Source organism: Lissotriton vulgaris, chromosome 8 (assembly GCF_964263255.1).
Source record: "Lissotriton vulgaris chromosome 8, aLisVul1.2, whole genome shotgun sequence".
NCBI classification, from domain to species: Eukaryota; Metazoa; Chordata; class Amphibia; order Caudata; family Salamandridae; genus Lissotriton; species Lissotriton vulgaris.
In genome coordinates this window covers 406,870,452-406,898,371 of record NC_141696.1, presented here as the reverse complement: position 1 = coordinate 406,898,371, position 27,920 = coordinate 406,870,452, and the positions used below count along the sequence as shown (strand labels likewise).

Genomic DNA, 27,920 nt, shown 5'->3' with positions numbered 1-27,920 from the left:
TGCATCCTTCTGGTACTTCACGCCAGGTGGCGGATGCGGGCTCTGCAGTGGGACCTGAAGTTTCAGTGGGCCCAGCTTCAGGGCAACTTGTCCGACCATGGCTTGATCTCGGAGGGCACTGCAATACAGTTGCAGTGGTGGCTCACGGACCTAGATTGGGTCACCGGCAGAGCCCTCTCCCAACCGGAGCACGTAGTTGTGACGGACGCGTCCATCCAGGGCTGTGGGGGCCACATGGGAGAGGCGGAGATGTTATGTTATGTTAATTTCGATTTATATAGCGCCAAATCACCAACAGGTCTCTTAGCGCTTGCTTTGGGAACCCATCCTGGCTTTCCCTGCGAGATAACCCCTACTGGGCATCCCCAAGGTGAAGACCAGGCATCCCATTGCGGGGGCCGTAGTGGAGATTAAGCAAGCTATTGCCCAGAGTTGCAGAGTGTGAACCCATGATTTGAGTAGGCACCGAGGCGAGAATTATTGAGTCCGTGGACATTTTGAGTTCAAGAACCTGCCGCGTCGGGAATTGAACCCTGGTCCTGGGTCTGACCTCTGCATCAGTGTCTGCCTCCTCTAACCAGTGAGCCACACTTCACCACTATGTCTGCCTCTGGTCTCTGGCGGAGTCCCGGCTCCACATCAACCTTCTGGAGCTGCGGGCGATCCGGCTTGCACTGAAGGGATTCCTCCCCTCAGTCCTGGGGAGTGTAGTGCAGGTGTTCATGTACAACACCACCGCCATGTGGCACTGCAACAAACAGGGCGGGGTGGGGTCGTGGACGCTATGCCAGGAGTCTCTGCGCCTCTGGCAGTGGCTGGAACATCAGGGCGTGACCCTGGTGATTCAACACCTGGCAGGTTCCCTGAACTCCAGGGAGGACAAACACATCCGTCGGTGCATGATGGATCACGAATGGCGTCTGAACTCTGATGTGGCGCAAGGCCTCTTTCAGCAGTGGGGAGAGCCTTGGTTAGATCTGTTCGCCACAGAAGAGAACGCGCAATGTCATCAGTTCTGCGCGTTTGAATTTCCAAAGCGGCACTCGCTCGGAGACGCTTTTCATCGCAAGTGGAGTTGCGGTCTGTTGTACGCCTTTCCGCCTATACCACTTCTGCCCAGAGTGCTGAAGAAGATCAGGCGTGACCAGGCTCAAGTCATCCTTGTGGCTCCGGACTGGGCACGAAGATACTGGTATCCCGAACTGCCCAGCATGTCTGTCGATCCCCCTATTTGACTGCACCTTCAGGATATCCTTCTGTCGCAGCAGATGGGGACGGTCCTCCACCCGAGCCTGTCCAGTCTCCACATACATGCGTGGAGATTGAGCCGTGGCAGTTGAGGCCATTTGACTTGCCTCCTGAAGTCTGTAATGTGATTCTGGCAGCCAGGTGTCCCTCCACAAAATCCGTATACGCCTGCAGGTGGAACACATTTGTGGCATGGTGCACAGCAAAGGCTGTGGATCCCCTTTCTGCCCCTCTTTCGGAGGTTCTCCTCTTTCGTCTTTCTCTTGCCCAGCAGGGCTCTGCTCTGGGCACTCTGAAGGGCTACCTCTCGGCCATTTCCGCCTTCTTAAGGCTCCCTGATCAGCCTTCTTTGTTCAAGTCCCCAGTTGTAAATAGGTTTTTGAAGGGCATCACTCATATATTTCCTCCTGTTCCTTTTGTGATGCCTCAGTGCGCTCCCTTCGAGCCATTTTATAACTGTCCTCTTCTCCTCCTCACTCTTAAGACTTCATTCCTGGTTGCCATCACCTCTGCCAGGAGAGTTAGTGAGCTCCAGGCCCTTTCTTCTAAACCTCCTTTCCTTTCTGTCCATCCGGACAAAGTTGTGTTGCTGACGCAACCCTCTTTCCTGCCCAAGGTAGTCACGGCGTTCCACATCGGGCAGTCCTTGCCCACCTTCTTTCCGCCTCCGCATCCCTCGAAAGAGGAAGAGAGGCTCCACCGTCTGGACCCAAAACGTGCGCTCTCATTCTATCTGGATAGCACACGCCAGTTCCGGGTGGATGGCCAACTCTTTGTTGGTTACGTGGGCGCTAAGAAGGGACGGGCGGTGCACAAACGGACCATTTCTCAATGGGTCGTCTTGTGCATCAAGGCTTGTTACTCTCTGGCTAGAAAGGAGCCTCCTGTGGGGCTACGTGCCCATTCCACACGGGCCACGGCGGCTACTACTGCCCTGGGCCGGGGAGTCCCCTTGCAGGACATCTGTCAGGCAGCTACGTGGGCCTCGCTGCACACGTTCGCAAGACACTACTGCCTGGACAGCCAAGTCCGGAGAAATGGCTTCTTCGGCCGTTCCGTTCTCCAGGACTTTCTGGTGTAATCATTGGTTCGCAGACCCACCACCTAGGGTTGATATTGCTGGGGTATCTATTCTAAGGTAAGGAATATATTACTAACCTGTTTCTTTCAGATGCACAAGTTACTTCCCTTCGGTAACGATAGATCTGTAAGAAACAGAAGTTAGCATTAGATTCCTTACCGCCCCACCCATCCTCCCCGTTCTGCGAACCGATATCTAGGGTCAAGGTCATCCCCTTTCAGGGCCCTAGTTTCATGGCACCAGAGTTAGTTTCTATCATGGCTCTGCGTTTCTGGTGCAGAAAAGCTGTGTATAAGAACTGACGTCAGCGCGTGAGGGCGGCGTCTAAGTACTCGGTTGACGTCATCCCGGTGCCGACGACGGGCGCGGAGCCGCAGACAACGCCTACCGATGCGCAAGGGTACTGCTACGCAAAAGTTTCTGGATCCAGTCTGACGCCTGGGGATATTCTAAGGTAAGGAATCTAATACTAACTACTGTTTCTTACAGATATATCGTTGTGTAACTTGTGCATCATGTCCTTCTGACTGGACATTATATGGTGAGGCAAACTACAGTTCCTTTTGGCGTTTATTAACTCGCCGTAGGAGATGCTTACTATAAGATGTCGGGGTGAAATCTTGACACATGTAAGAGTGAGTTACCTGCTGTACTTTTTCTATGAAGTTGGGTTTCTAATTTGTCTCCTGCCACAAATACCTCAAAATCTAAGAAGTGTATCTTGCTGTTACTGACTTCACCGGTAAAGTGCAGATTGATATTGTAGACATTGATGCGTGTTCTAAAATCACCTGCACTTTGTTATGCTCCTCTCCAAATGACGAAGAGGTTGTCAGTATAGCGTAGTGAGACCACCACAATTTCATCCCATTCTTTGGAGTGATTCATTTTGAGCACTGGCTTCTTCCACCAGCCCATGTGTAAACACACGTAGCTGGGGGAGAAGCAGGTGCCCATCTTGTACTCCTCTAATTGATGGTACATACAATTGTCAAACAGGAAGAAGTTGTTAAACAAACATCCCTGAATCATTTTCATCAGCATGTGTGTGTGTTGGTGTAATGCTAGTAGTCTGTTGCTCAGATAGTGTTTGACCACTCTTAAACCATCACTGCGACGAATCCTAGTATACCATGATGAAACATTTAGGGACATCAAGATTTAATCGTCCTCCCAAACCATATAATAGATAACTCTAAGGATATCACCAATGTCTTTGATGAAAAGAGTAGGTTCTGGACATACGGCTGCAAAAAATAGTCCATATATTTTGACATATTCTCATGTAAACCCCTTATGGCTGAAATAATCGTCGTCCAGGTGGTTTAATGTGGCCCTTATGGATTTTCGAGATTATATACAGCACTGGCATCTTGGATTGATCATTACGTAGGAAACTGTATTCCTCTTGAGTGAGGAGTCCATTGTTATTTGTAGGAAAGTAGGATCTGCTTCTTATGGTTACCCACACTTTTTGCTTGATGTCTTGCTGTTTCTGACTAGTCTGACTGGGATCCTGCTAATCACGACCCAAGTCTATTTGCTTTCTCCCTCAATTGTTGTGTTCAGTACTTGGGTACATCCCAAATTGAATACTGGGATACCCTTATCAGTCCCTAGTATATGGTACTAAGGTACCCATGGCATAGTTACCCCAGAGGTTTCCCATGGGCTGAAGCATGTATTATGCCACCCATGACAGACCAGGCAAAATGGATCTACAGGCCTGCCATTGTAGCCTGTGTAAGTTGGTGCTTGCACCACTTAAGATATAGGTTTTCTATATCTAAGGGTCCTTGCACTTAAAACCTATAAGTCACCCTATAGCAGGCCTTTGCAATCCTGAAGGCAGGGTGCATGTTTCTGAGTGAGAGGGTACCCCTGCATGAGCAGGACACTCCTGCAGACTACAGAGTCCATTCTCACAGGTTGTCAGTGAAGCAGCCATATACTATATAGAGGGGCACCACATGATTACAGATGACCATCTCTAAAACGGCGGCAACAAAATCCAATCATGGTTGGTATCAAACATGTTGGAATCATACCCCCACACCGAAAACGGTGTCGGTGTTGAATTCCAAGCACTGGAAGAGCCCTCGGTGCCATCCTTCTAGTCCCAGGCAGCACAAAAGGGTTGCTGTCGACCAGAGATACATTTCTACCTTCCTGCTGCTGAGCCAAGCTCGAGGAGTGAGAAGGCAGAACAATAGGCATCCTGTCACAGGGAGTTGTGACCATCTCCGAGACAGGATATAGGGCTAGATGTAAAACCTGCCAAATAGCGCCTCGCAATTTGCGAGGTGCTTATTGACATGTACAACAGTGTGTTTAACAATATTTGCGATTCCCAAAGGGGTCACAAATTGCGAGGCTCATGAATATTAATGAGCCTCTCACAATTTGCAAGCCAGTTGGGAATGACAGGCCCTCACAGGGATGGTGGCCTGCTGGGCTAAGCAGAATACCATGCCTGGGACTGCTTTTAAATAAAGCAGCTTTTTTTAAAATGCAGCCCGTTTTCCTAGACGGGATGCATTTAAAAAAAAAATGAAACATTTAGTTTCATTTTTTAAGGGCAGGTAGTGGTCCCTGGAACCACTGCCTGCCCTCAAAGAATAACATTGCATGTATTTGCAAATGTATTACCTCCTACTTGAAGTAGGTGGTAATTTGCAAGCAAAACATTGGTACATAGATTTGCGGTCGCTATTAGGAAATGAACGCCCTTCCTAATAGCAAGTCGCAAAACAGTATTTTATGGGTCGCAATTTATTTGTGACTCGCAAAATACTGTTTGTACATAGGGCAATGCTTTTTAGCGTTCGCAAACGGGTCTAAGACCCGTTTCCGCATGCTAAAAAGCATCGTAGGTCTGGCCCTAAGTGTATTGGTACCGGGTGGATGCACTTGACAGCGCCAGAAAGTCTTCATCAGGGACACATTTGGTTTCCCTTTGCATAGTCCCGTTCAAACTAGTCCTGGGAGTCGCTGGCTCCTTCTCCGGCGCGAAACTGGACAAAGGACATGGGAGTAACCCCCGGTCCAGACCCTCTCCTGGGAGGGTCCCCTGAATCTTTCCAACCCTTTCCCTAGGGTACTTAAGGGCTTACCTGGGTGTAGGTCCCTAGATTCGTCGTGGGACAAGATTCAGTTCCAGTACCACTTTAACTTTGCACGTCTGGACACTGGACTTCATAAGGGCCCGACTTCATCTCCCTGCTCTTCTGCTGCATCGTCTGTGCTTCCTACAGAAACGCTCCAAGGCCTGTGGAGCATCAAAGACACTTGAAGGAATCTCCCTTGAAGTGAAGGAGTCCCTTCCTTGCATTCGCAGGCACCTTAACACTGCTGACTGATCTGCTGATCCCAAACTCCTGTGGATTCCGAAGGGTTCAACAATGTAGGTGGTGGTTATCTACGTCCCTCGAGGCCCGAGCTGTCCTCTCACTAAGTTTGAGGCCAGTATCCATCGTGGGGGATGCAATAACCAAACCCCTGTGCACCACGTTCTTTTTCAAATGCAAAAGCTTGTTTGGCAACTTTGCAACAAGTGCATTGGGCTCCAAGTAGCCCTATTCTCTGGCAACTCCTTCCGCAAAGATCTTCTGCCACACTGCATTGTGGGCACCGTGGCCTGCCCCTTTGGTGAGCTGGTCGAGGTCCTCTCGCGACTCCAGTGCCTTCGGCCTGTTGCTCAATTTGAGGGTCACCTTTGTTTTCCATGAGCTCCCTTGATTGCTTGGGGGCCTGCCCGACTCCCCTGCTTGTGGTGAGGTTCCTTGACCTTGCTGATCCCAACCTTGCCTCTTCTTGACTTCCTGTGTGGGCTGCATTTGCCAAGACTTGTTAGTGCTCCCACCGGACAGCGACCCGTGAGCACTCGACATCCTTCGTCGGACAGCTCGTATCAGGGTCCTGGTCTTCCTCAGCGTCGCCTCGTCCTCACAGCTGCAGAGTCAAGGTCATCATCAACATTTTCCCTGAAGCACCCAGCATCAAAGAGCATTTGTCTTCCAAGTCTCCTGCTCACTCCTAAGTGACATAGACTCTGTCCCCTCTGCTTCAGGTACTCTTCTTCAAGAATCTATGTTTGGATTACCCCAGACACTTATCCTTTTCCAGCATCAGCACTTTCCTGAAGTTCTCCATTGGGTTCAACTGCATTTCCCGACACCACTTCACCACTATGCACCCTGCGTCCCTGGTATAAGCAACGTGGGTACTAGGGTATCCACGGGTTGGGTGGCTCTCCAACCTTCTGTCTTCCAAGAGGTTTACTCAGGGTCCACTGGGAGGAAGGGTCCTTAATCTTTAAAAATCTAACTGCGACTTGCACATAAACTTGTATGGAGCACGGGGTCGTGTTCCCACACTGCACACTCTCCTTGGGGTCTCTATCTACTTACCTTGGGTGGTTCTGTGGGTCCCTTGTAATTCTATGTTCTCTCCCCATTGTCTTGATCTTAGTTGCTTTCCTTATACCACCAATATCGTACTATTTACTATGTTTCTAAACTAAGTATTGTATGCATTGTATTTATCTCTGTGTTGGAGATATTTGGACATACTAGAAAGTATTCTATAATAAGTACATATTTTTATAAATCTTGGTGTGGTTCTTTTCACTTGATCTATACATACAACATTGCATTCTGGTAAAACAAACTGCTTTACACTCTTTCTGGGCTAAGCCTGAAGGCTGCTCTCCACAGCTACCACTTAGAGAGCTTTCTAAGGTTGTCTAAGACCTCTTAAATCACCATAAGGGTTGTCTGGACTGATGCAAGGTGCCCACTTACATTAGTGGATATCATATACCAGGCCAGTTCATTCGTGGCCCTAGTGTAACAGGTATTATCTTGTAATTGGTGTTGGACTTCTTCCTTGTAGGCTGTTTAGGTCCAGAGAATGATGGTTTGTCCCTTGTCTGAATTTGATACTACTATATTATTGTGTTTTTGAGCTTATTGATCAAAGCAAAGTATCTTGGATGTTTTACTTGTTGTTTGCCCATTTTTTGATGTCCTTAATTAATAGGTCACTAAATACATCAATAGCATTGTGTGGGGTAATGGTAAACTGAAACTAGCTAAACGTAAATCCGTCTTGAAGGATGAAGCATGGAGGGAGTTGTCTGAGGCAAGCACCCTGAGGAATAGCTCCAGGTTTTGGAGTATTATTAACAGACCATTCTTAGTGCAGGATGAAGGTAGGGACTTGGGTGCACACATCACCAAGGACGGATGGGTGCTCCATCTTCAAACTATGTTTGAAAGCCTGTCTGAACAATCTTGCCAGCTTGGTCGACTGGTAGAAGCTCCCGTATTAACTAGTGGACTGGGGGAGATTGAGGGGGGCATTGCCGGCTTAACAAGCTATAAAGCTCCGGGACCTGATGGTATTCCCCCCGGACCTTTTTAAATCTGACGTACCCTTTTGGGCATCTGGGCTTACAGCCGTTATCAATGCGGTGGCTAGGAAAGGATGCCCAGAGTCCTGGGCCACCTCGACAATAGTGCCGGTTTTTAAAAAGGGTGACCGTGGCAGTACACACTGTTACAGGCCAATCTCGTTGTTGGACTCAGTAGTTAAGGTGCTGGAATGTGTGTTACTTGATAGACTGTCCAGCTAGGCAGAGGAACATGACATACTTTCAGAGGTACAGTACAGGTTCCGCCTAGGTCGATCAACCATGGCCCAGTGCCATAAATTAACTGATATCCAACAAGTACTTGGTGGCGCGATACGCCACAATCTATCTAGCCTTCATGGACCTTTCATCCGCCTTTGATCGTGTGAACAGGGCAAAACTGTGGCAGTCCACAAAGGATATTTGGGTTGACCCCTCTATTGTCCTTTTCTTGGCAGATCTTTACCGGGCAACCAAGGCTAGTGTCAGATTTTCGAACGGGCTTCGGTTGTCACTGAATTTAGATATAAAAAGAGGTGTACGCCAGGGGTGCATTCTGGCTCCCTTTCTGGTTAACCTTTATATTAATGATTTAGACAAAGTCCTTTTATCAACAGGGGTAGATTATCCGCTTGCAGGGCGATGAGGTCTCCCTGTATTACTTTATGCGGACGATGCAGTCCTTATATCCAGGACCCCCAGGGGGCTCCAAACTGTGCTTGACGCTTTTTCTGACTTCATTTAGGAACGTGATTTAACCATAAATAATTCAAAATCTTTTGTCATGCAGGTGGGGATATGCCCAAAAAATGCTTTCAGTTAAGGGTAGGTATAGTTAAGGTACCTCAAACAGATGTTTTTTCTTACCTCTGGGTCATCTTAGATGGCCAGCTTAAATGGGGGCTGCTCAAACAAAGGAAGAAAGGGGACTAGGCGCAGGTGAACACAACCATTTTTGATGTTGACTCCAAACTGGTTAACAGACTCATTGCTGCTCTGTTTAATATCTCCCGGGCAAGGAGAGCTACAGCCTCCTATGGGAGTGAAACATGGGGGCACATTGTCACTGACGCTATCAGGTAGCTGAGAGATCCTTTTTAAAGCGCTTGTTAGATGTTCCCCGTGGCCTGTCTAATTTGGTGGTACACAAGGAATTGGGGTGCCCTATTAAGTGATACCCTGGCACTTTGTCCTTTACTTTACTAGTTAAAAATTTGGTTGAACGAGGGATTAACGCTCTGCCAGCTGATTTTAAAAGAGTGTATAACCCTGGATCAAGCTCTCAACATACCCTGCCTTAGATATATCAAGAGCAGTTATAGAAAATCAGGACAAGTTGAACTTTATGCTAACCCTTATCTAATAACCTATACGTTTGTGGGGATAACAAGGGAGTCCTTTAGCAGTGTAAAGAAACTAGAAAGGGAAGAGCTGGAAACCTAGTGTCCGCAAATTCTTTATGCTAAAGACAACACCATCAGCCGAGCCTTATCTCTTGGGGTTTTTATCTGTTTATGAACGGTTTTTATTGACCAGGTTTCGTTTGGATCACTTTCACCTCCTGCTTGCCTTTCCTAGGGGGTGCAGTAGAGGCCAGCTGTTAGCATCCTGTGACTGTGACGGAGAGTCTCCACAGGATTTGCTACATTTTGTTTTTTTTTGTACATTTTACGAGGTTCCTCGGAAGTCTTTTTTAGTTCCTATTTTAAAGACAATGAATTGTATCCAGGCTCGCCCAGCTCTCCTGTATCTACAACTGCTGAAGGACGAATGTATTTTTTTAATCGTTGCTTATTTGAAATCTGTGGTGAAGTCCAGGGCTTGTCTTGATTAATGTGATGAGGGCCATGGTTTATGATTATTTTTAAGACCTATATGCGTCTGTAAACTGGGATAATTTTTGGGGGAACCTAGTCTTAAGGGGGAGATCACTTGTTCCTGAACTGTATTTCTTGATGTCACTAATTACTTGGGGTCACGATGTAACGTGTTTTTACCATGTTAAATGGCGTTGACACCTTACAAATGTTGAATCCTTTATGTACTGTCAACTTTTATGGTTTTATGTTAGTCCACCATGGGATAGCCTACGATACACTGTTGATATTTTAGGGAATTATAATCTTTTCATGTATTATCAACTTTTATGGTTTTACATCTCTAAAACCAAATAAAGTTGATTTGAATGGATTTGTGTGGGGTAATGGGTAAGAACTTTGATGTCGGCTTAAAAGGTGTTTTTGCTTCGCCCCATAGCTCTAGTTGTTCTTTATCTGCTAGTGCATGTTCCTCAATTGGTTTATTTAGACACAGATGTTAATTTTGTAATGCCATTAATTCCTTTACTAGTATCAGGTCAGATACTTGTAGTCCTGTTTGATGAGCAGGAACTGTCCTTATGGGACTGGGCATAGTATGTTTTGTTGTCTATTAGCATGATTTTCATAAATATTTGTTTTCTGATGAATTTGTACACGTCTATCCGTTTTTGTCCATTATGGAATGAACTTTCGGGGCAAAAAGATAGACCCTAGGGCAAGAGTTGTTATTCCCCTTTGTTCAACGTCTGTGGCATGACATTCACTATGGTGCATTCAATGTATCTTTCTGGTTTTTTTTCCTCCATTTCGGTTGATTTAGATTATTTTCTTGTGGCTTGCTGTCTATTTGGTTCGCCGCCTTTTGCGCCTCTGGCTTTTGAAGTTCTTGGGCGTAGTGTTAGGCGGCGATCCTGCTGTAAAAAATAACTAATTCCTCAATCAGACTGGCTCTGCCGCTATGTTGCTTCTTGAGCCTTCTTGTTTATTGTACACATTGTCAGTGTCCAAATCTAAACTGAGCTCATTTTCAGTGTCTGTAGCACTTCTTTCCTGTCGCGACCTATTAGTATTGATCAGCCACTGTCGCTTTAGATTATCAAATCTTCGAGCAAAGGTGAAGATTTGCCCTTGTTCATTGTCAATTCTATCTCGCAGAATTCTCTATGCCTTGCATGGCTTTATGGTTTCCTCATGCTTCTTAAGACGTTAAATAACCGTCGAAAACTGCCTCCACCTCTACTATTTGTTTTTTGTAATTCGATTCGATCAATTTCTGCATATTTCACCAGCATATGTATAGTCCCCCAGCACACGCAAGTAACTTCATTCAAAATATACACAAGAATACATTTCTGCATTTAATTTTTGCAATAGATGTTTCAGCATCGTTCATTGAGCTGTTTCTTTCACGCCATTTACTAATTATAAATAAGTTGGTAAGCACATTCTGTGTTCAAGGTCTGTTGAAATCCCAGTAGACTCTTTGTGGCTTCATGCGTTTCCTCCCACCTCTTTTGCACGGCTTCTCTAACAGCTTCCCCTTTGTGGTTAGAGAGAGTGGTTGTGCTCACTTTTACGAGATTGTCATAATACAATTCTGACCTAGTTTAAATAGCAAAATGTTTGCATACTGTTTTCCTAATAGAATCAAGAGCTCTAGTGATACATTGAACTATTGCTTAGCTATTATATGAAAAATGCAGTCATGTGGTCTGCCTTAATGAAATGCACATGAGATGTCAAGTAGTCTCCGTGTAGCAAAGGTACAATTTCTTGCTTTCTGAGGTTATTCCCACCAGGTTTAGAGAGTGTTATAGTCCTAAAAGATTTGGTGCCTCATTTCATTTTAAAATCTTTATTGTACAAACAAACCTAGTGTAGTATTTGCCGAATTTTTATCGAAATTGCTCTTCCAATGTAGCTACCTGACACAATGCTCATAGGAGAAGCTGAAGACTTCAGTTGCTTCACGGTTAGGTGGTCAGAAAGCTTTCATTTTCAATGTCTTTGCCTGCTTCCTTTCAACCTAGCTAATATTTTTCTTGAGTTGGTTGGTCTACTGCAGTTATTTCACTGCTGCGAGCTCGACCGGTTACTTTTGATCACTCTAAGACTATTTTCTAGATTGTCCATTTAACTGTAATTTCACGTTGCTCAAATTGTGTTTTAACGAAATGCTTGATCTGTGTCATAATGCTTAGAATGTGTCTGCTTAGGACTTTCTTTTAACCTTCCAGATGCTTCTTCATTTGTGTTACACTGAGTAAGTGCTGCATTTTAAAATAGATTGTTAAACTTTAACCTTTGCTGTTAATAGCCTTCCTTATAGTTGTGTACATTTCACAACCATGTGTTAGTAAATAATCGTGTTAATGTTTTTTGTCTTTAGGTTTACACCAGATTTCACTGCCTCCAGAGTCATTCGTGAATTGAAGTTTGTTACAACTGGTGGCTCTGAGTTTGTATTCATCTTGAATTCATCCCTTCCATATCACATGCTGGCAACCTGTGCAGAGGTTTTGCCCCGTCCAAACTGGGAACTGGCACTGTACATAATCATCTCAGGAATAATGAGGTATTGTTTGTCTGACGAAAGCTTAAAATTAACTTTTAAAGGTTTGCTTAAGCAGTGGACTGTAGTCGTAGCTGCACCACAGTTTCAAATGGAGTAGTGTGCTTAGCATTACTTATTCCTGCCCCAAGAATCTAGGAAACCTTCTCCGAATCAGGGAGGAGGGTTTTGAAAACGAGAATGCTACAAAAACATAGCGACAGGACTGCTTCAGCTTTAGTGGAGCAGCCCTTTAGAGTGAAATCATGCTGAAAAAAAACTGTTTGTCACGAGATTTTTCTGAAATTTGTAGCCATGAAAATGTATGTAATTACCGTTAACATTTTATCGCTCCGTGAATAAAAACCCATACCGTGGGCTTGAGTCTTTTATTTATTTATTTATGAGATTTATTGAGCGCGCAAATACCCTAAGGTGTCTCGGCGCTTGGGTAGAGTGATAGTTTGGTAAATGATTATTGATTAAAAATCCAGGTTTTTAATTTTGTGGAAGGGTATTAAAGATGTGGTGATTTTTATTTGGTGCTGCAAAGAATTCCAGAGTTTGGCGGTAGTGATTGAGAAAGATCTGTCACCCCAGGTTACTTTCTTAGTTTTTGGAACCTCTAAGAGGTTGGCCGTGGAGGATCGTAGTGCACGTGTTGGTCTGTAGGGACATAGGGATTGTTTCAGAAAAGCAGGTCCTGTTGCGTGGATGGTCTTGAAAGCTATGCATAAGGCTTTGAATTTAATTCTAGGTCTCACCTGTAGCCAATGAAGTTGTCGGATGGTTTTAGAAATTGGTTTAAACTTTGGTATTCCTGTGATTAATCTGGCAGCTGCGTTCTGTACCAGCTGCAGTTTGTTCAATACTTTTTCTTGAGCATTGACAAGGAGTCTGTTACAGTAGTCAATTGCTGACTAAGGTTTTTATTGTGCTTGTGGGAAGATAAGGAAGAAGTTTCCTGATCATTCTTATTGTTAAGAATGCAGAGGAGACCACTGTGTTGACATGATGCGTGAATGATAATTTGTTGTCAAAAATAACCCCTAGAATTCTAACCTTGGTGACCGGGATGGGAAGTAATCCAATATCTTCTGGCCACCAAGTGGGGGACCAGGTTGGAGTGAGATTGCCGAAGACCATTACCTCGGTTTTATCCGAGTTTAGTTTAAGGCAATTCTCTGTCATCCACTTGCTTATTGCAAGCATTCCCTTGTTAGAAGTTGCAGGCTACTTTCAGTCCATTGTTGTTAACCGCTATGACAAGCTGAGTATCGACGGCGTATGAGGTTACCGCTAGATGGTGAGCTTTAATGATCCTCCCAAAAGTCAGCCACATAGATGTTAAAAAGTGTCGGACTTAGCGAGGATCCCTGGGGGACATCACAGGGTAGAACAAATGGTAAAGATGAAAAGTTACCGAACGACACGGACTGCTCCCGGTTGGTTAGGAAGGAGGAGAGTAGGGAAATGGCTTTTTTGATACCCCTGGTGCCATGACACGGTCGATCAGCGTGACATGATCGACCGTGTCAAAGGCCGTGGAGAGGTCAAGCAGTATGAGCACCGCAGCACCTCCACCGTCCAGGATCATCCGGATTTCTTTGGATGCTTTGATCAGAGCGGTTTCTGTGTCATGTCCCTTCCTGAATCCAAATTGTGAATCGTCCAAACAGGGATTGCGGTCAGTGTACTCCGAAATCTGGACATTCATAATTTTTTCCACGATTTTTGCTGGAAATGGTAGACATGCTATTGGTCTGTGGCTGGTGACGTTGGCGGGTTGAGTGTGCTTTTTTTGATAAGTGGTTTAATTACCATTTATTTCCAAATAGAAGGAAAGACACCTGAGCTGAACATGGCGTAAAAATGTCTGAGAGTTTGTGACTGATGATTTCAGGAAATAATTTGAGTATGGAAGGGGGGCAGGGATCGTTGGGGGAGCCTGAGTTGATTGTAGTGAGAAGGTGGGAGACCAGTTCCGGGGATACCTGGTCAAAATTCTGAAAAGTTGGAATATTTTAATTAACAGCAGAGCTTACAGATTCATGAGTAGATTTAGAACCAGATGGTGAAGGAATGAAATCTGCAGAGGAGGTAGTGTGTTTATTAAATTTGGAATAGATGTCGCAGACTTTTTCTTTAAAGTAAGTTGCTAGGGAGTCACACATCGATTGAGTGGTATCTATCGAGGTTGGTTTATCATGTCCCGATAGGTGTGTGACAACCTGGTAGAGATGTTTAACTGAATCTTGTGCTGAATTAATTTGATTGCTATAGAATTTGCCTTTTTTTTAAAATGATCATGTGTTTATATTTAGTTAATTTTTGTGTATAGCAAGATTTTTTGACCGGATCGTAGTTTTGCCGCCATTTCCGTTCTTGCCGTCTACAGCTTTGTTTTTCGAGCCTGAGGGTCTGGTTAAACCAGGGGGCAGAACTTGAGATTCTATTAGTAGATCTTTTCTTTGTAGGGACTGTTGTGTCAATTATATTCTGAAGCCAGTTGGTGTGTGTAGTGGCTGCTACTTTAGGATCAGAGATGGTAACTGTCTGCGTATTATGTAGTTTATGATTAAATTCAGCCAGATCAATACTTTTCCAAGCTTTAAAATTAGTGGGAGTAGAGGGTATAATGGGTGGGGGAGTGGTGGTTTTGATATTGAAGAGTATTGCAGAGTGGTCCGTCCAAGTTAGTGGAAGGGTGTTTTCTAAAGAGAGTGAGTTAAGGTTGGAAAATAGTCCATGCAACGTATGGCCCGCAGAGTGCGTAGGGGATTGTACTAATTGTGTTAGGCCTACTGCTTGAGTTTCGGTTGGAAGGGCTATGATATCTGAATTACCAAGGGCTTCCAAATGGAAGTTAAAACTCCCAAAATGGTGACATTATTTTCCCCTGCTATGGGTTCTAGGAGGCAACTCAGATGATAGGAACATGGTTCGTGGACCTGGGGGGCGGTATAGGAGAATGCCTCTAAATGAATTAGAGTAGGGGGTTAAAAAGGTAAAATTAATTGCTTCACAGGAAGTAATGGGCATGGGCTTTATTCGCAGTGTGTAGTTGTTGCAATGGATTATAGCTATACCTCCTCCTTTTTTTAAAAGCCTATCACATATAATGTTCGTGTAGCCTTCAGGAGAGGCTGTGGTAAAGTCGGGTCCACAAGAAGGGTCCCCCCACGTCTCCGTTAGAAAAAGGATATCTAAATTCCAACTTTCTATGATATTAGCAATTTCATATTTATGTTTCGGTAATGATCTTACGTTGATAAGAGCTAATCGAACAATTTTAGGCGCTTTGTTTTGTTTGTTTTTGGTGAGGCATTGTAAGTGAGGCTTTTTCATTAAAAGGAGAGAGCAGGTAGGGTAAGTAAAGGGAGAGTAGTTTAATTGGTCTAAATCAATGGGGTTACATTTATGAGTTGACTTGTTCAAGGCTTTTAGATGTTCTGGTTTATAAATTAGTTTGGGAGGTTGATGTTCTTGTATAAAACCTGCAGGGGGGAGGCCCTGTGCCCGGTCCAGGTGCGGACGGACGCAGACGGGCTTGCCTTTGGCGTGCCTTTGGACTGTGACTGATGTAAAAATGATTACAGATCACAACCATCTTTGCTTTTGCTGAAATCTAGATACTATTGTAGTGATTATTGCCATTTCATGTGGTAGTGCGGTCTAGCAACTTTATATTTGTGTATAGATGAGTCACTATAACATATTCTTGACTGTGTGAAGGAAGACCTCTATTTGCTTTCTCTCTGGCTATTATGCTTTATGTTGTTGGGTTTATGTAAAAGTGTGTACAATGCTTATTAATGTCTTTCATTAGCAGTGCATTTGGGGGCTCAAAGTATACATTAACCATCATATCTTCAGTAAGGAAATCCAAGCTTCATCCCTAGCCTTAAATATGGAGTAGGAAACAAGATCTCTGTTTCATATATTGGCAAGATCGGCAAATGTTGGTGTAATAGTCGAACTGACTCAACCAAAAACTGCGCAGAGCGAGTATGAGTGCTGCAAGACTCCCCTCTTGTATTCATATATTTCTAGCTAGTGTTAAATGCTGCTATAGTAGATTTGGTTTGTTAAATTATAGCTATAGGTAATTCACTACCAATTCAGAGTACTTGACCTGAAGTCTTCTTCAGAATATTGAGCAAATGTTTGGTGGCAGTGGTAGCATTTTTCTTATTAGCTGGGATGAGACTCTTCTTGGTCATTGTGACAGCAGATTCCTGATACTCTTTTCAGCCATTTGACCTATTAGACAACACCCTAATCTGACTCCTGAAAAAGTTCCATAGTATACCAGTGCTGCCATCCCTGATTTCCTACTAAACTGCATAATTAAGAGTTCAGTGTCCTACAAGGCAGTAGAATAATTGAATGAGGTCATCCCTCTGTAATTGCAACGTCCCTTGCTTTCTCTTGATCGCTCCACTCCCACACCAACCAATCAGCTTAGATTTCTAAATGCCAATGTGGCAGTCAGATATTTGTGGTTGCAAGAGATAGGTGAAAGCCATAAGTGCACCATTCAAGAAGTTTTATGTGTTGAAAATCGCCATTCAGGAAACTAACTACAGAATACAATATTATAGAGACTTCTAGCCACGAATTCCTTACCTTAGAATTGTCTCCCTGCGTCAGACAGGATCCGGAAATTTTTGAGCAGTACCCCTGTCCACCGGAAGGTAGTGTCGTTTAACTCCACATTTGCGTTGTCTGTACTGATCTGACGTACGGGGTACATGTAGAGATACACATCAGTCACTTTTTGACTGCCTATTTTTGACTTTTTGTCTACCAATTTTTTTAAAAGTACTTTCCTTCTTGTGTGACAGGATATCCCCCAAGAAACCAACTGGTTTCAAACCATGTGGTGCCTGTCACCCCCATCCCTGCCCCCACCTCCCCACCAACTTGGTCTCTCTGTGGTACTTTGAGAAGGACCATAACTTCAACACCTGTGAGGATTGCCTGTCCATGCACTTAAAGGCACTGGGAGAGCGCGCCAGGAAGCACCTCACCGTCAGACGATCCCTCTTTAATCAAGAACACAATCGCGTGGAAGATCTCTGGAACACTTGTGGAGCCACACCCGGCGGTCATCATCGCAGTCGAACTAATCATGTAAAAAAGAAGAAATATACGAATTCGAAGAGGTCTTCTACTTTTTTGAGTAATTCTAAATTCTCGGACGAACCAGGGTTTGCTCTGCCGTTTGGAGCCATGCCTTCTGAGTAAGTCGGTGCCTTTTGTACTTGACCGGCCTGGTACAGTGGTCAAATAGGAGGGGTATGGCAACCCTGATGAATAGCACCAGCCATTGGATGAGTCTGTGGACACCTGATATGAGGATCTGAAAGATCCCAGTGGGTTAAATACTTCACCTGACACTGGCCTGGTCTTCCCTCCTACTGTGACTATGGAGGAGGGGGCCTTTTTTGCTATGGTGGTGCTTAGAGCGGCTGAGGTCTTGGACCTTCAGTTGCCCTCAGTGGCAGTCAAGACTAATGTCTTGACAGAGGTGCTTGTGCCAGGGACAGCTCTTCCAAACCCTTGCTCCCCTTTAATGAAGCCCTCACTGAAGTCCTCCTTGTGGCATGGTCCAAGCCCTGCACAGGGGCTCCTATGCACAGGTAGATTGCCCGCCACCACCTCACCTGCTCCAGGGGACCCTAATTTCCTCACCCAGCAGCCCACTCCAGAGAGCTTGGTGTTCCTAGATTTCCCTTCTAGAATCAATCCTGGCACCTTCCCTTCCAATCCACCGGATAATGAATCAAACAGGAGGAGGATACCTTTGGAAATATGTTTTCTACTGCCAGCCTAGCACTACGCTCGGTGAACACCGTGAGCCTCTAAGGCTGTTACTCCCACACAATCTGGGAATTGTTGCGCAAGTGCTGCCTATGGTCTCGGAGTAGCCAGGTCCTTGTGTCTGTCTATGGCCTCCTTGTCTCCCCAGTCTGTCTTTTGCTCCTTTCGTGGCCACCGAAGGCGTTTCAAATTTCGTTTATACCATCATGGCCAGCAAGTTTCCACGTGCTTTAGTGGCCGAGGACGAAGTTCCCACAGACCACGTGGGATAGGTAGCCGGAGGTCGGGCATGCCCACCACTCCCCTGGCAGCCGCAGCCTTCAAGCCCCTTAAGTTTGCCATTCAAACCATCACAGGCATCTAGCAGGGTGCAGAGTACGCCGTCCCCAGCTCCACTGAAGATCAACATCATCAGACAGTTGGGTACTACAAAGTGGCTAACCCTTCCGGGTTTACCCTCCACCCATGCCACCCACTTACAACCACTTACAACCAGTTGACAGAGGACCCTCTTTTCTTACTCCACCGGGAAGTTTCAGTTCTCTTGGCTAAGGGAGCTATAGAGAAGGTGCCAGCATCAGGAGCAGGTCATGGTTGCTTTTCCCGCTATTGTCTGGTGGTCAAAAAAGACGTATGCCACCTTCCTACACTTGCCCTGCCCCTTCTCAATCTCTTCCTCAAACAGGAGGAATTTAAAATGCTCACGCTCACTCAAGTTCTGTCTGCTCTGGATCCGAGAGACCGGATGGTTGGGGAGGGGGTGGGGGGGGGGGGGGGGGGGTGGGGGGGGTAGTTGGATTTGCAGGTTGCATATTTTCGCATCAGCGCCCCTCGGGTGTTCACCAAGGGTGAAGGCGATGGTTGCAGCACACCTGCGGAGTTCTGGGGTTCCAGTCTTCCCCCTACCTCGACAGTTGGGTGTTAGAGGCCGGCTCTGACCTCCAGACTGCGCAGACCTTCCTGCACTCGCTGCGGTTCACTATCAATATGCCAAAATCACACCTGATTCCCTCTCAAACGCTCCCTTTAATCGGAGCTGTTCTGGACACTGTATTTTTGGTCTTAGCCTCCCGAATGGTAAGTCCAGAACATTAGGGGTATGATACCGATGTTTCATTCTCTATTCTAGTTTTTGGTGAGACAGACTCTGAGACTGTTGGGCATCCTGCTATTGAAGCATACCCACTGGCATATGCTGGCTCTGCATTTGGACTTTAAGTTTCACTGGGCGCAGCAACAGGGCAATCTCTTAGACAGGGCACAAATCTCTGTGGGAACTGCAACAGATTTGCAGTGGTGGCTGACGAACCATGATTTGGTTAGCGGCAGACCCCTCTCCCTACCCGAGCCAGAACTGATGGTAGTGACAGATGCGTCACTCCTGGGTTGGGGCATTCATCTGAGGGAGGTGGAGATAAGAGGGCTCTGGTCTCAGACGGAGTCCGGGCTCCACCAAAACTTGTTGGAGCTTCGGGTTGTTTGCTTGGCATTTAAGGCCCTTCTACCCCCCATCAAGGTTAGGCTAGTGCAGGTGTTCACAGACAACACTACCACCATGTGGTACTGCAACAAGCAAGGCGGGTTGGGTTGCACACTCTTTGTCAGGAAGCTCTGCATCTCTGGACACGGCTGGAACACCTGAGCTACCCCTATGGGGATTCAACACCTGCTGACTCTATACTAGGGCAGATGATCTCAACCGTCAATGCCTACCTGATCACAACTGTTGTCTCCATTCAGAGGTGGTGCAAGGTCTCTTTCAAGAGTGGGGAGAGCATTGGTTAGATTTCTTTGCCGCAGCAGAGAAGGTGCAATTCCATTAGTCCTGTGTGCTGGAGTTTCCAAGATGGCTCTCGCTCTGAGACTCCTTTCGACTTGAGTGGAGCTTTGGCCTCCTGTATGCCTTATTGTCAATATCACTCCTGCTCAGAGTTCTCAGGACCGGGCCCAAGTTATTCTTGTGGCTCCGGATCTGAAAGAGACACGTTAGTGATAGATTCCTTACCTTAGAATATCCCCAGGCTTCAGACTGGATCCGGAAAGTTTTGCGTAGCAGTACCCTTGCGCGTCGGTAGGCGTCGTCTGCGGCTCCCCGTCCGTCGTCGGCGTCGTGGGCGCCGTGATGACGTCGTCGGAGTACTTAGACGCCGCCTCCGCGTGCTGACGTCAGTTCTTCTTTTTTCCGCGCCAGCCAGCGCAGATCTGGAAAAAGCAGTTCCCTGGTCATTTTTTGACTAACTTTTTGGATCTTTTTGATCTCTTTCGAAGTCTTCACGACTCAGACGGTGCCGTTAGGGATGCCCGGCTTCAAGCACTGCGGCGGTTGCGAGCGACTCATGTCGGTTACGGATCCGCACCGACTGTGCCTGACGTGTTTGGGCGTCGACCATGACGACGAGGCCTGCTCCGACTGTCGGGCCCTCTCGAGGAAGGCCAGGCGGGAGCGGTCCCGCAGGCGACTCGAGATCCGCCAGTCGGCCCCGCGCCGTGTGAGGTCCCGGTCCCACGGGAGGTTGAGGGACAGGTCGCGGGGGCGGAGCCGTCACAGCTCCGGGACTCGGCGCCACTCCTCCGGGTCCAAGTCGTCAGGTAAGAAGCATAAGAAGTCGAAGAGACATCATCGCTCTTCCGACTCCCCCCGACGCTCGCGCGATGCGGCCGGGGGTTCGGGTGACACCGCCCACGCGGCTCCTTAGGAGTCGCGGGCGCCGCGTTCGGCTCCATACCCCCCGGTCCCTGGGCTGAACGCGACGCCGGAGGAGATAGAGCGCTTCCTCATGGCCATGAGGTCCCTTTCTTCTCCGACGGGTTCCGCGGCGCCTTCGGGCCCAGCGAACCCGTCTGGGGGCCCTAGTGGGTCGGGTGCCACCCCGATGCCGTCGGGTGCTTCGGCCTCGACGCCACCGGCGTCTTCGACGCCGGCGCCGCAGGGCTCTGCGATCCCGACGCCGCCGCTGCCCTCGGGCTCGGCGCCGCAGGGTTCGGCGGTCCCGGCGTCGTCGGTGCCTTCGGGTCCGACGCCGCAGGGTGCCGTTCGGCCCTCGTCGGGCGATGGAGCGTCCCCGGTGGACCTTACGACCCCCCCGGGGTCGGTCCGTGTGGTGTCCCCGCCGGCGTCGGTCCCGGCCGACGCCGTCCCCAATACCTCCTCTCTATGGGTCCCGACGTCGGGACAGCGCCAGTCGGCGCCGATCCCGACGCCGTTCGGGGATTTCTATCCCTATGAACCATCCTCATTCACTAACGACCCTGAGTCTCAGGAGATGAGGGAAGAGGAGGACTGGGAGGGGTCTGAGGACCCTCTGACAAGGGAATGTCAGTCTAGCATGGACTGGACAGGAGACCTTGGGGAGGCCAGTGGCCTGGACACCTCTCCAGACACTGGATTCGTCTCTCCTCCTTCCGTGGCTTCGGAGGAGGGCTCTACATATAGTGTGGTGTTGATGAGGGCTGCTAAGGCCTTGGGCCTTGAGCTCCCCGTCGCGGCCGTGAGGACTAATCTCCTCACTGAGGTCCTTAAGCCGCAGTCATGCTCCATGGAGCCAATGCTGCCGTTTAATGAGGCCTTGTCGGACGTTCTGTTGGGCACTTGGTCCAGGCCCGCTACAGGTTCGCCTGTAGATAGGAACGTGGCCAGACGCCACCGCCCGGCTCCGGGCGACCCATGTTTCCTGTCCACCCACCCCCGAGAGTCTGGTTATCCAGGCCTCTAACTCCCAGACCGCCTTCCCGTCAGCGCCCCCTGATCGGGAATCCAAGAGGTACGAGGCCTTTGGCAAAAAGGTCTTCTCGTCCCTTAGCTGTGGACTGCGGTCTTCCAACACCGCATGCCTCTTGGGCCGTTACACCCATTCTATATGGGAAACGGTGGCGGAATTGCTGCCAGAGTGCCCGTTGGAGGTACGGGCCAAACTCGGCCAAGCCCTGGTGGAGGGCCGGGACGCAGCGAAATATTCGATCAGGTGCGGACTGGACACGACTGACTCGCTGGGCAGAGCGATGGCTACGACGGTGGCGATTCGACGCCACGCCTGGCTTAGGTCCGCCAACTTCTCGGCTGATGTCCAGAATACACTCATGGACATGCCGTTCGATGGCCGTCGCCTCTTTGGCGACAAGGCAGACCACGCGCTCGAGCGCTTTAAGGACTCCAGGGCTACGGCCAAGTCCTTGGGCCTCTCGGCCCCGCGCCAGCAAGTGGGTGCCTTTCGCTCCTTTCGTGGCCACGGAAGGGGCGTCCCCACGCGTGCCGCCAGCCACTCGCCGCAAACTGTCGTCCAGCGCGGCGGCGGCCGTGGAAACCGCCGTGGAGGCGGTCAGGGAGGCAAGCGGAGCCAGTCCACACATGCCCCCGCAGCATCCGCCTCTAAACCCACCTAGTCCGTGCTTTTCGGCCCATGTGACGCCAGTGGGGGGCAGGGTTCGCCATCACCACTCTCACTGGCGCACAGTCACTTCGGACAGGTGGGTGCTGCAGATCGTCCGAAGGGGCTACTCCCTCCCCTTCGAGACGACCCCTCAAGCCCTGCCACCGCAACACCACCGCGTATCGGGGGATCATTTGCGGCTCCTGCAGGAGGAAGTTTCGGCCCTCTTGGCCAAGGGGGCCATCGAGCGCGTTCCTGGGCCAGAAGTAGGACGTGGTTGCTACTCCCACTACTTCCTGGTACCCAAGAAGGGCAAAGGGGGCCTACGCCCTATCTTGGATCTGAGGAACGTCAACGGCTTCCTCCGGAAGGAGAAGTTCAAAATGCTGACCCTGGCTCAGGTCTTGACTGCCCTAGACCCAGGAGACTGGATGGTAGCGTTGGACTTGCAGGATGCGTATTTCCACATCCCCGTCCTGCCGGCCCACTGGCGTTACCTGCGGTTCACGGTAGGCCACGAGCACTTTCAGTTTACCGTGCTCCCCTTCGGCCTTACCAGCGCCCCACGGGTGTTCACGAAGGTGATGGCGGTGGTCGCAGCTCACCTGCGCAGGTTAGGGGTTTCAGCCTTCCCCTACCTAGACGACTGGTTGTTGAAGGCGGGCTCGCCCCAGGCAGTCGTCACCCACCTCCATACTACGGCGGATCTCCTGCACAGGCTGGGATTTTCCATCAATGTGCCGAAGTCACACCTGTGCCCCTCTCAGAAGCTCCTTTTCATCGGAGCGGTTCTCGACTCGGCGCAGTTTCGGGTTTACCCGCCCGAACAGCGAGTCCGGGATATTCAGGCCCTGATCCCGGTCTTCGGGCCGTTATCCCGGGTTTCGGTCAGGTTGACGCTGCGGCTTCTGGGGCTGATGGCCTCCTGCATCCTTCTGGTGCATCACGCACGGTGGCGGATGCGGGCTCTGCAGTGGGACCTAAAGTTTCAGTGGGCCCAGCACCGGGGCAACCTTTCCGACCATGTCCTGATCTCGGAGGGCACTGCGAGACAGCTGCAGTGGTGGCTCACGGACCGCGATTGGGTCAACGGCAGATCCCTCTCCCTTCCCCAACCGGAGCACGTAGTTGTGACGGACGCGTCCCTCCAGGGCTGGGGTGGCCACTTGGGAGAGGCGGAGATCAGAGGAATCTGGTCTCCGGCGGAGTCCCAGCTCCACATCAACCTTCGGGAGCTGAGGGCGATTCGTCTGGCACTGAAAGCATTCCTCCCGTCTGTCCGAGGGAGTGCAGTGCAGGTGTTCACCGACAACACCACCGCCATGTGGTACTGCAACAAGCAAGGCGGAGTGGGGTCGTGGACCCTTTGCCAGGAGGCTCTGCGTCTCTGGCAATGGCTGGAACATCAGGGCGTGACTCTGGTGGTTCAACACCTGGCAGGTTCTCTGAACGCCAGGGCGGACGAACTCAGCCGTCGGTGCTCGATGGATCACGAATGGCGTCTGAACTCGGACGTGGCGCAAGGCCTCTTTCTGCGTTGGGGAGAGCCTTGGTTAGATCTATTCGCCACCGAAGAGAACGCGCAATGTCCTCAGTTCTGCGCGGTGGAATTTCCAAGGCGGCACTCGCTCGGAGACGCTTTTCGTCATGAGGGGAGCTGCGGTCTGTTGTACGCCTTTCCGCCTATACCACTTCTGCCCAGAGTGCTGAAGAAGATCAAGCGCGACCGAGCACAAGTCATCCTTGTGGCTCCGGACTGGGCACGAAGGTTCTGGTATCCCGAGCTACTCAATATGTCAGTCGATCCCCCGGTTCGTCTGCCTCTTCAGGAGGACCTTCTGTCGCAGCAGCAGGGGACGGTCCTCCACCCGAACCTGTCCAGTCTCCACCTCCATGCATGGAGATTGAGCGGCGGCAGTTGAGGCCATTTGACTTGCCTCCTGAAGTTTGCAACATCATTCTGGCAGCCAGGCGTTCCTCCACAAAAACGGTATACGCCTGCAGGTGGAACAGATTTGTGGCATGGTGCACAGCAAAGGCTGTGGATCCTCTCAATGCCCCTCTCTCTGAGATTCTTCTCTTCCTTCTTTCTCTTGCCCAGCAGGGCTCTGCTCTGGGCACTATCAAGGGCTATCTTTCTGCTCTTTCAGCCTTTCTGAGGCTGCCTGACCAACCTTCTTTGTTCAAGTCCCCTATAGTAAACAGATTTCTGAAGGGCATCACTCATACCTTTCCTCCTGTTCCTTTCGTGATGCCTCAGTGGGACTTGAATCTGGTTCTAACATTTCTGATGTTCGCTCCCTTTGAGCCACTTCATAACTGTCCACTTCGCCTTCTTTCTTTGAAGACTGCTTTCCTGGTAGCCATCATCTCTGCCAGGAGAGTGAGTGAGCTCCAGGCTCTTTCTTGTAAGCCTCCTTTCCTTTCAGTCCATCCGGACAAGGTTGTTTTGAGGACTAGGCCCTCCTTCTTGCCTAAGGTGGTTACGGCCTTCCACATAGGGCAGTCCATCACATTGCCCACCTTCTTTCCGCCTCCGCACCCCTCGAGATAGGAGGAGAGGCTCCACCGTCTGGACCCAAAACGTGCGCTCTCATTCTATCTGGATCGCACACGCCAGTTCCGGGTGGATGATCAACTCTTTGTTGGGTACGCGGGCGCTAAGAAAGGGAAAGCGGTGCACAAGAGGACCATTTCCCGATGGATTATCATGTGCATCCAGGCGAGTTACTCCTTGGCTAAGAAGGAACCACCTGTTGGGCTGCGGGCTCATTCCACTCGAGCCACGGCCACTACAACTGCCTTGGGCCGAGGTGTGCCCTTGCAGGACATTTGCCAGGCTGCTACGTGGGCTTCGTTGCACACGTTTGCGAGGCACTACTGCCTCGACCAGCAAGTACGGAGGGATGGCTACTTCGGCCGTTCCGTTCTCCAGGACTTTCTGGTGTAAATATTGGTTCGCAGACCCACCACTAAGGGATGGTATTGCTGGGGTATCAATTCTAAGGTAAGGAATCTATCACTAACGTGTCTCTTTCAGATGCACAAGTTACTACTTGTGTAACGATATATCTGTAAGAGACATTAGTTAGTGATAGATTCCTTACCGACCCACCCATCCTCCCCGTTCTGCGGACCGATATCTAGGGTTAAGGTCATCCCCTTTCAGGGCCCTAGTTTCTTGGCACCAGTGTCGGTTTTTGTCATGGCTCTGCGCTTCTGGCGCGGAAAAGCTGTCGCTAAGAACTGACGTCAGCACGCGGAGGCGGCGTCTAAGTACTCCGACGACGTCATCACGGCGCCGACGACGGACGCGGAGCCGCAGACGACGCCTACCGACGCGCAAGGGTACTGCTACGCAAAACTTTCCGGATCCAGTCTGACGCCTGGGGATATTCTAAGGTAAGGAATCTATCACTAACTAATGTCTCTTACAGATATATCGTTACACAAGTAGTAACTTGTGCATTGAGCACGAAGAGTCTAGTATTGCGGACTGCTGCATAAGGGCTCCAGTCCTCTGATCAAACTGCCTCTTTGGGAGGATGTTCTGTCGCACCAACAGAGGAGGATCTTGTACCTGAACCTCCACATCTTCTCAGCCTTCTCCTTCATGCTTGGAGATTGATCGGTGACAACTGACAACCTTTGACCATCCTCCTGGAGTCTGTGATGTTATTTTTGCAGCAAAACGTCCCTCCATCAAGATGGTATACGCCTGCCATGGGACAAATTTGTGGCAAGGTATGTATCCAGAAGCAGTGAATCCCTCTCTGCTCCTCTTTCTCAAGTCTTATTATTTCTTCTTTCTTTGACCTAGCAGGAGTCTGCTCTGGGCTCAGTTAAGGGCTATCTTTCAGCCATCTCTCCATTTGTCCAGTTGACAGACCAGCCAACTTTATTTAAGCCACCTGTTGTGACGAGATTTCTCCGGACACATGCCTGCTTCCTTCCAAAGGTAGTCACTCCTTTTCATACAGGCCAGACCATCACCCGGCCTACCTTTTTTTACCCTGCCTCATCCTTTTAAGGAAGAGGAGAAACTCCACCTCCTGGACCCAAAAAGAGCATTGTCGTTCTACTTTGACCGCACAAAAGGCTTCAGTGTGGATGATAAACTGTTCATAGGATACATCAGGGCCAAGAAAGAGAAGGCTGTGGAGAAACTAACCATCTTCTGATGGATAGTGGTCTGCTTAATGATCTGCCACAGATTGGCCTAGAAGCAACCTGAGGGCTTGCTTGCTCATTCTGCTAGAGCCAAAACTGCGACCACTGTGTTAGCATTCGAAGTTCTTGTCTTGGACATTTGTCAGGCTGCAACGTGGACTTCCTTGCACACCTTTACTAAGCACTACTGCCTGGGCAGTCCGGTCAATCGGGACGGGGATTTTGCCTGTTCGGTCCTGCAGTGCTTTCTAGTCTAAGTAGGGTTTGCAGACTCGAATCAGGGAAGGCATTGGTTGGTTATCTAATATTAGGTAAGGGATCTGCAGCTAATAGTCTCTATCAGATGAACAAGTTACTTACCCTTGGTAATACCTTATCTTGTGGAGAATCCATCTAGCCACAGATTCCTTACCAACTCTCCCAACCTCCCCGCTCTGCAACCTGATTAAAGGATTAGGGTTTCCCGTTGAAAAGGGCCCTATAGACCTCTCCAGTGGCCAGTATTCATTGTGGCTCCACTCTCCTGGTGTTGAAAGTCCTGAAAATGAACGGACATCCTCAAGTCAAGGTGGTGCATATCTACATACCGCTGCATCACTTTCAGCGGTGATACAGAGAAGAATACAACCACCTACTGGTGGGCAGAGATGCTGCTCGAAAATGTCCGTATCCAGTCTGACACTGGAAGATACTACTAGGTTAAGGAATCATAGAGCAATGGAGTACTGTGTGGTGCTGCACTTTTCTGAAGACCTTTAATGGGTGTTACTTTTTTTCCCCCCCTGTGCCTTTCACGTTGCTAACTCTCTAGAGACGTAGAACACAGAGCAAATTTGAGTTTTGCAATATTGTTATATGTTTTGGGATGTCTGAAGTGTAGACACTATTGAAATGTGAAAGGTTCCTTTTCTGGAACTTTGTTAGTGGTTGCCTAATTGAATACCATAACAAAACTGTTTTCAAATACATTCCTGTATCATCAAATCAAGTAGTTACAACATTTGTAGTGATTGTTTTATATGAAGTTCTGAAAAAAATAAAACTATAGTTTCCTTTTCTTGGATGAGCACTCTAAGAAGTCCATATTTTGAATATACTGGTATACCTGTTGACATAGTACAGCAAAAAGCAAACTGTAACTTTGGGATGATTCTTTTCTGCACGGGATAACATTTTATTGTTAAACTTCTTAAGAAAAAGACACACATGAAGCTGACCGGAAGAATTGATATAAACGATAACCCTTAACTGGCTTAAAGAAAACCAGCTGATTTTGTTGCATTTCCCCATTGTGTTAATATAATGAAATTTAAGTTGATGCTAAATAAACACCAAAATAAATGATGCAATACATCAGCCCATAATTTGAGAGTGACGAAGGGTTAATGTTCATCTAATTGGTATTGCAGCTTCCTCTTATGTTATGCACTTTGAAATACTGTGG

General features: G+C 48.5%; 1 protein-coding gene across 1 annotated transcript in view; it reads left to right on the top strand.

Moving 5' to 3' along the window:
• The window catches only part of LOC147697095 (transmembrane protein 131-like), a 427,844-nt gene that overhangs the window by 74,476 nt on the left and 325,448 nt on the right, over window positions 1-27,920 (top strand). The window contains exon 2 of the mRNA XM_086934173.1: window positions 11,952-12,137. Coding sequence (XP_086790299.1) covers window positions 11,952-12,137 — 186 coding nt within the window. The remainder of the gene's footprint in view (window positions 1-11,951; window positions 12,138-27,920) is intronic.